Raw genomic sequence first — 8976 nt, 5'->3', positions numbered from 1 at the left:
TTAAATAATAGCGAGTACTCTTTATTTCAATATTACCCAAGTTTCAATATTGTTTATTAACAAGGATAGCTATACCATTGCTAATCAAACACTGCCATTATAACGTGGACCTAACTATACAAATATTCAGGTATGCATTTGGATTCATTAAAAGAAAAAACAAATTTTTACAGCAAATTGCGGTGATTTATTACAGAAACCCTTACAAAACTATCATCAAATAATGGTAGAAAAAAACAATGTTTTTCCAATACTGGAGACAGGTGAACATTAGCAATGAACACTAAGAAAAAATCTGAAAAAGAAATACTTTCTGAACAGTAAAATAAATTATAAAAAATTAAAATTCTGATTCAATAATAATAACTGTTTTATGATTATGGTTCATTAATAATATTGTTATGAAGTGACTGACAATGACACTTCTTAACCTGATGTACTGACAAACTGATGTGACAATCTGTCCTAAAAAATGAAACAATATAATTAATCAAACAAAACACATTCTGACTTTCAACTTAACATAATGAGAACTACTTTCAAAATCCATCTAATATGTATTTTGATAATATTATAAACACTATCTGGTAAAATTGCACTATTATTTACATAGTCTTTCAATAAACAAATAATGAAAATTCTTTAATATCCGTATTAATAGTCAGTAACTTGGAAAAATAATTCAAAATTTGAAAAAAACCTATTTTTATCTCTAATCAAGACCACTGATAACAAAAATGATCTGCTATTTCACACAATTCAAATCTTTCTCGACATGGAATTGGGGTTGAAAATAATCAAATTTATGACTTATTTACAAAATTGAATTGTATTCATATGGAATCCTGAAATTTTGGAATAACAACATAGCTTAAGCTTATAGCAACATAGTATAAGCTCAGAAAATCACCATTATTTTCAAAATTAAATATTTTATAAGAATCAAAAATGAGATTTAATCAGGAATCAGGAAATTCACTAAATTAATAGTTACACATCAAAGTAATGTTTGTGTTAGTTATTATTACATGTTGGATTCAAACTTTGAAACAAAATTAAATTCTGTTATCGAATCTTTCTATTCGATTCAGAATAGAATAGTGGTTAGACAGTGACAATTATTCTAAAAAAAAATGAATATTTATGTGTTAATTCATCAAAAAATTCAAAAAGAAATTGAACTGAATTTTTCGAAAAATGTATAACACAATTTGAAAATTAAGTTATGTGAGTGAGTTTTTGATCTTGGAGGAAACAAATAATTATGAACTATGAGTAGGTATTCAAAGAGTTATGTTCAAACCTGAATATTCATTTCAAATTTTACCAAATCTTGAAATGTGTTTATGAATGTCGTCTAAACATTATTATTTTGGCAACTGAAATCGTTTGCCAATTTGAAAACATTTTTTAAAATCCTGAGAGAATAGACTAAAGTATAGGAAAAAGTGATTCATACTTTGAATAAATATTTGTATAAGTTTCTAAGAATTACTTTTTTATGTTTTATTTATTTACACATGTAGAAGACCTAGGCCTATTAAATTTGACCTTGAAAATGTCATGTTTTTAAACTAGAACGGATTAAATTTGACCATAATGAAGTCATAAGCTGGAATGGATGCCATAATAACTAATTGACAAAACAGACTCAAATCGAACCACATTATTCTAAGGTGGTGGAATTTCATTGATTTTTTACAAACATTTCCAAGATCTTGACAGAATTCCCCCATTATCGACTAAATTTTTCAACATTCTGACAACATTTTTTATCAAGTTAGGCTCTACTTGATTTTGACAAAATAATCTCAATTTTGACAAAATTAAGAAAATGCTTCAATGTTTCATAAAAATTACCCGGGCTTGAAAAACTAGACTAATTTAAATTTACCTACACTATTTTTGACAAAATTGTAATTAGTTTTGACAAAAATTAACATAGTTGTGATAAAAACCCCTTAATTCATGAAATTCACTTGGGAAAAGTCAACCTTTTATTAGTTGAATTTGGTAAAAGTCCATCTGAATTCAAGCTTTTACTAGTGAAATGAAGGAAAATCCCAGTGCACCATCACATAAAGCCCCCCAATTTATAGCAGACGTCTCCTGCAGTTGGTCTCCCCACAGTAGCAATAGAGCACCTTGCCAGGGACACTGCCCACATCGTAGTTGTAGTCCCAGGTCAGCTCATGACCGGCCTCTATGAATCTGGAGGCGAAGAAAGCCACCCATGGGAAGCGCAGGTCATGAGTGTCCATGAATACGTTCTGCACAAACAATTTGGTTTCAGGAGTGCTGAAAACATAAATAAATAAAAAATTATTACATAAACATATTACTAACTGGATGAATTGTTCTGCACATTGATGAATTGTTCTGCATATTGTTCTGCACAAAACAATTGGGTTGCAGGAGTGCTGAAACATAAAACAGGATAATACATATTACTATAGTTGGCCAAACGAAAATGGGTCCCTCAGGTCAAAGCTTGCTCTTGACACCCCACCCGTCTCTACCAACACTGTTGCCACTTTGTACTAAGGGTGCTAGTAAGAGAGAAAGTGAATGTGTGTGTTGAGAGAGGGTGTGATAGTGAAGTATTGTTATGTGGGGAGTATTGTTTGTCTTCTCTGGATTGTTAACTATGACGAGGACATATAGTTCACAGTTTTACAAATGTATTGTAATGTATTGTATTGTACGAATGTATAAGCCTGGATGAAGTGTGATGGGAATCAAATGAGAATTCATGCCAATTGAAAAATGCAGAGTGAAGTGGGCACTACAAGAATATTGACTAAATAAATAAAATTCATCACTCCACTTCCAATTGATTATTATAAAAGTCTTCAAGTAACCTTTATGAAGTAATAGCTCAGTTTATAAATAGTTGCATTTATAAAGCAAAATCTAATCATCATTATAAATTGGATTTCTTGATGTCATGACTCAAGAAAGAGTTATACTTATACATAACAATATTCTTTCCTTCATTTCATGATGTTGAAGAATATAGGGGATGATGGGAGGAGGTAACGGGGGATGTATTGTTTCTAACATCAAGAATGACACAATAGAACTTTTGAACCTGACGTGCTCAAAAGAATTTGTGACAGGTATAGTGACAGAAAAGAGGGAGAGGGAAGGTAATGAGAAGGAAAGAGTGATGTTCAGGGTGTAGAAATATAGTCAATGTATATAGACTGGTCGAGTGAGGGGTGGACAACAGTGGCAACATTGCAGTGGCCTTGAAGACCCTTTTCGCTTGGCCAACTATAATATATTACATAAAACATATTACTAACTGGATGAGCATACTGGAAGAAAATTAGAGACTGTATTATTGTCAATGAAAACTCGACCTGGTCACTGTTGATGTTGTAGAACCTTCCATAATGAAAGAGAAATACAATATATCATCAAATTCGGCAGATTTATTAGGTCAACAGGATCATGCTTTTGTGACCACAGAGGTTACAAAAGCTTCAAGCTTTACATTTTCAGTGAAGCTGAAATGTGAAAATGTGGTCTCAAAACCATGGTCCTGTACAAATAAAACTGCAGAATTTGATGATATATAGAGTTTCTATTTCATTATTGTCTATGAGTCAACTTACCTTACTAAGGTCTGTGCAAACCTTGGCTGGCCACTAATGGTCATGCAAGTATATCATGCACAAACAAAACACATGTTTATCATCAGTGAGAAGCTTCTACCGTAAAACTAATAACACCACTGGAAAATTACAATTATAATGATAGAAAAATAATTTAATCTCAATAGAGCAGCAAAGGAGGATAAACACCAAAACAATTGGAGTTACAAAACATAACCTCAAAATTTGCTATAATGAGGTCCACATTATAATTTGCTATAGTGACATCCACATTATAATGGCAGTGTTTGATTAGCAGAGGTATTGCTATCCTTGTCTATCATCCAACAAAGCAATAGTTTCACTTTTTGTGTAGTTGAGAAGTTGATATTGTGGTAATTATTCATATTGAATGAAAAGACTAAGAAATGTGAAAAACCACTGATTTATTGATAGTTAGAAATTAGTTTTTTGACAATTCTCAGTCTTTTTCATTCAATATGAATAATTACCACAATATCAACTTCTCAACTACACAAAAAGTGAAACTATCTGCTTTGTTGAATGATAGACAAGGATAGCAATACCATTGCTAATCAAACACTGCCATTATAACGTGGACCTCATTATAGACTATCTGGTTCAGTTAACAGTTACATTTGCTACATAAACGCCCTATACCATGGCATATCACCATGAATGATACAGTATGACCAAATTACAGTATCAACATAATATGATACAGTATATTTGATACACAACACCGAAATATGATACAAAACTTCCAAACTTTGAATGAATCTACAACCATGGTATATAACTTCTTATACTACCTTTCATCTATGAGAGTTGAGATGATATTGTCTATCAATCCTATTATATTAAGCGAGCAATATTTCTGTATTTATATATCAAGTTATTTTTAAATCTGGTTATTTATGTTTTACGGATCTCGAAAACGAGATTTTCACAAAATTTGGAACATAGTAGGTTATGATATAAAGATTCGATTGCACTAAGTCTCATTCTTTGGAAAACTCGCTAAACGACATTAAAATGATAATTCATCCTTGGAAAACAGATGATAATTTCGACGTCTCTCGATAACAGAAGATGCGTGTGCCTGTGTGGAAGAGAGACAGAATTATTTCCAGCTGTGTAATCATAATCAATCAGCGAGAAATTTTATCTAGCTAGACAATTTAATCGATTTGATCAATATAATCTGATTTGTTGACATAACATGATAATCCTCCTAAACTAGAGTATATCATAATTTTCAAAGTTGATCATTTTTTTGATCAGTAACTACATTTTAGCGCTATAGTTTTGTAATCAATTTTATATCACCATCTCAAACAGGTTAGTACCTCGAGATGCAAATAATCAATTGGCATGCATTTTATTTTGTAATAGTATTTCTCATGTTGTAAAATTTGTATTGCTTTTATTACGTATTTCTAAGATGTTGTAATTTTATTTCTGCCAATAAAACATTTTCATTTCATTTGACAATTTCAAGTGATTAACTAGTGAGTGTTATTTAATTTGGTTTCTATATAATCTAAATTATATATATTTTTTTGTTTTCAAATGTTTGAACAGAGAATTGAACCTGAATTCAAGTGTATGGAACATAACCTACTTTCTGGACTATTTATTGTGTATAAATCAAAATTCGGGGAAGAACTACGGTCTTGTCATTCCTGATGATTAATTTTTTTATTGAAATCCGATTTCCTGTTGTTCTAATGTGGATTATATCATATAGAAACGATAGCGTAAGAAGATATCCCATGGTATAGGGCGTTTATGTCGCAACTTTTACTGTTATCCCAAGCCGATTACTATCGATTATTGTAGATTTTTACTGTTTTGTTTGGATGAGAGTGTATGAACGGCACAATATGAGATACTACCAGCATCACACACCTTTTTGGGAAAGAACTACGTAGACTATCGGCTTGAGATAACAGTAAAAGTTGCGACATAAACGCCCTATACCATGGAATATCTACTCAAGCTATTGTTTCTCTTTTATTATAGTTTCTAGAATGATGAATGGAAATGAGATTTTATGTAAGATATCCGATTCCTATGCCTGTTATACCTACTTGCTGTGCCTGTTAGTCCTTCCCCAATCATTTTAAAGAGTTGTGTTCGGTTTATCAAAAGTCAATAAATAATAATAACGAGCGAAGCTCGGTGCCCCGATATTGTATAACTAGTAGTTCTGTGAACAGTAGACCTCAGTATTCTCATCCACAAGTACCTGATTGAAACTATAGACCTTATGGAAATACAGCAATAGACTGGCTTCTCCACACATCTGTGTAATCACTTGTCAGCTGATTTATGATGAATAATTCTATAGTCTGATTTTTACTCTAATATTGGCGTATGATGGAGGCTCCTTTTTCCTTTTATATTATCTTTGAAATGCAAAATTTCCAAAAACCTTGTATATACGTCGACGCGCAATTAAAAAAGGAACATACCTGTCAAATTTCATGAAAATCTATTACCGCGTTTCGCCGTAAATGCGCAACATATAAATATTCAAACATTTAAACATTAAGAGAAATACCAAACCGCCTCACTTCGCTCGGTCAATAACAATATATATTATAATGCACCAAACATTGTAGGGCCAGTTGCTGCGGTTGATGTGAAGGAATTGGGAAATCCTTCAAGGGTTTTCAATGAATTATTCCAACAGGAACGTAATAATACGAGACTCACAACTTGGGTTATTTTGTAAATATAATATCACTTTATAATATGAGTGAGTTTAAAAGCCTTTTTAGAATGTCTTGGCAAACCATGCAGATAAAAGATTACGTACTATTATCATCATCAGAATCTTTCCACTGAAATTTTGTAAACATGGTTAATGTAGCATTCACTTCGCTTGGTCAATTAAATAATTAAATAAATAGATGAAAAATATACTATGCTGGTATACATCGCTCCAAAGATTGTAAACTGCAACCGAACGAGCTGATCGGTGTACCTATTAAGTTTGTACCAATAATATTAAAACTGGATACTTCACAACTATTATTACCATCTAATATTTTATGAGTTCAAAAAGTTTTTCAGCGTTTAAAACTATTCATTATTGTCTGGATTAATTCATAATTAATAGCATTTATTTTAAATATACTTACCATTGTTTGAATAAAAATATTCCATTTTAAATTATTAGCTTAAGATTAGAAACAGTTACAGTAAGGCTCTACTCCTACTGGCGAACAAGTGTTTCACTTATGCCAGTAGTCTTCACCTCCAGCGTATTTTACAGATAGATGATATAGATATTTAGAATAATAATTATTGTTTTTTTTTTGATTGTCACATCTTTGTAAAGTTTTTGTGTTTTGATGAAATAAATTGAATTGAAATATATTACTCACATTCATATATCGGCCAATATTGCCACCATTCTTGGCATCCATGACGTAGATACAGTCGTCAGTGTCGTAGTACTCTCTCACAGACTTGTGCTCTTTTTTCTCACTTTCCTTTATTTTGGCGTTGAACTGAGAATGCTTCCTCTCCCTATCAGAGTCCGAATCTTTCGACTTTTTCGCTGTCTCTCTTGCGCGTAAACGGGCTCTGTTCAGAGAAACAAACAACATTATCAAGTCAGTGGAGTTTATAGAAAGGTATTGTTGCTAATTTTCATTAGTATGAATAAGAAAAGGGAAAAGAAGAACAAGAAGAGATGAAGGAGAAGATGGAAAAAGGAAGAAGTAGATTAGAAAGTACATGAGAAGGAAAAGAAGAAGGGTGAGGAGGAGAGGAGGAGGAGGAGGAGGAGGAGGCGGAGAAGAAGTGGAATGAGGATTGATTTGATTTATTGATTGAGTACTTTATTTATGTAGATTACAATATATACTGTCTTATACACTTATATACAATAGCTTACAATACAGCAAAATTATAGATGAATTTACATGATATAGACTAAGAAAATAATTATTGAACTGTATATGATATGAAAAAGCAATTTGTAATATAATAACTATAGATAATAATTATATTGTTATGCATCTACATAAATTGGCGGAGCTTTGGACATATCAATGTCCATTCTTCGGAAACAATATTCAATATATCCTCCCCACTACTCTCTACCAACCAGGAGGAGAGGAGGAGGAGGAGAACACAGAAGGAAATGTAGGAAGGGAGAAAAAACAAGTTGGAAGAGAAGGAGGAAGAGGAACGTGAAAGACGAGTATGAGGAGAAAGAGAAGAAAAGGGTAGTAGTAACTTTTAAAGTAAATTAAGAAGGAGAAGAAGAAGAGAGAGAGGTGGAGGAGAGAAAGACCTTGCATGACTAAATGTCGTAATCACGGTGGTGAAATCAAAGCAATCATCAGTGTGTTTATAGGGTACACAGTTGTTGAGGAGGAGGAGGGGGGGGTAAAGGAGGAGCAGGTGGTGAAGGAGAAGGAGGAGGAAATATAGGTGAAGGATAAAGAATCTAAATTCAAAAGAATGGTTTGTATAAATATTTCTGGATTGAAAATTTTGTGGAAATCTAGAAGACATAAAACCTCATTTCGGACTTTTATGTTACCCAAATTTGGGAGAGAAAATTAATATAACAAGATCTAATATTTGCTCTCCCTATCTGTGCTTCATTGTAAAAAAGAATAATTAAAGAATAAAGATGAGTGAACGAATTGAGAAAAGGTATCATGAATAATAAAGAGATGTAAGGAGGATTGATTGATTGAGTACTTTATGTAGATTACAATATATACTGGCTTATACACTTATATTCAATAGCTTACAATACAGCAAAATATAGATGAATTTACATAATATAGACTAAAAAAAAATTATTGAACTGTATATGATATGAAAAAGCAATTTGTAATATAATAACTATAGATGATAATTATATTGTTATGCATCTACATAAATTGGCGGAGCTTTGGACATATCAATGTCCATTCTTCGGAAAGAATATAAAAAATATCCTTCCCACTAACTCTCTACCAAATTAAGAGAAAAAGGGAGAGGAAGAATTGAATTGAATCGCCGCCTTTATTAAAAACCTAGGAGGATGAAGTTAGGGTGTAGCCGAAGAGGGATAGGAAGAAGAAGATGTAGAAGAAAAAAAGACAGGAAGAAGAAGTAGGTGAAGAGGATGAAGAAGGTGGAGGAGGAAAAGGAGGACGAGGAAGGAGAGATGTAGAGGAAAAAAAGAAGAGGAAGAAGAAGAAGACGAAGAAGGAGGAGAAGAAGAGGAAAGGGAGAAAGAGATAAGTGCGAAAAGAAGAAGAAGAAGAGGTGGAAGAAGAAGAAGAGATGTGAAGAAAGATGATGAGGAAGAGGAGAAGAAGTGGGAGAAAGAGAAGAAAAA

At 32.3% G+C, this 8976-nt stretch overlaps 1 protein-coding gene across 1 annotated transcript; it reads right to left on the bottom strand.

The window, feature by feature from the left end:
- Window positions 1–1763: 1763 nt before the first annotated feature.
- Window positions 1764–7217, bottom strand: LOC111061329 (histone-lysine N-methyltransferase eggless-like; the record flags this gene model as incomplete). Its single annotated transcript, XM_039418915.1, has 2 exons — window positions 1764–2298; window positions 7016–7217. Coding segments are annotated over 2 exons (211 nt in total), but the record flags the coding sequence as incomplete, so codon positions are not given.
- Between the last annotated feature and the right edge of the window lie 1759 nt (window positions 7218–8976).

This window comes from Nilaparvata lugens, unplaced genomic scaffold (assembly GCF_014356525.2).
Source record: "Nilaparvata lugens isolate BPH unplaced genomic scaffold, ASM1435652v1 scaffold7797, whole genome shotgun sequence".
NCBI classification, from domain to species: domain Eukaryota; kingdom Metazoa; phylum Arthropoda; class Insecta; order Hemiptera; family Delphacidae; genus Nilaparvata; species Nilaparvata lugens.
Note: the sequence above shows the minus strand (reverse complement) of the source record. Positions and strands in the feature narration are given on the sequence as shown.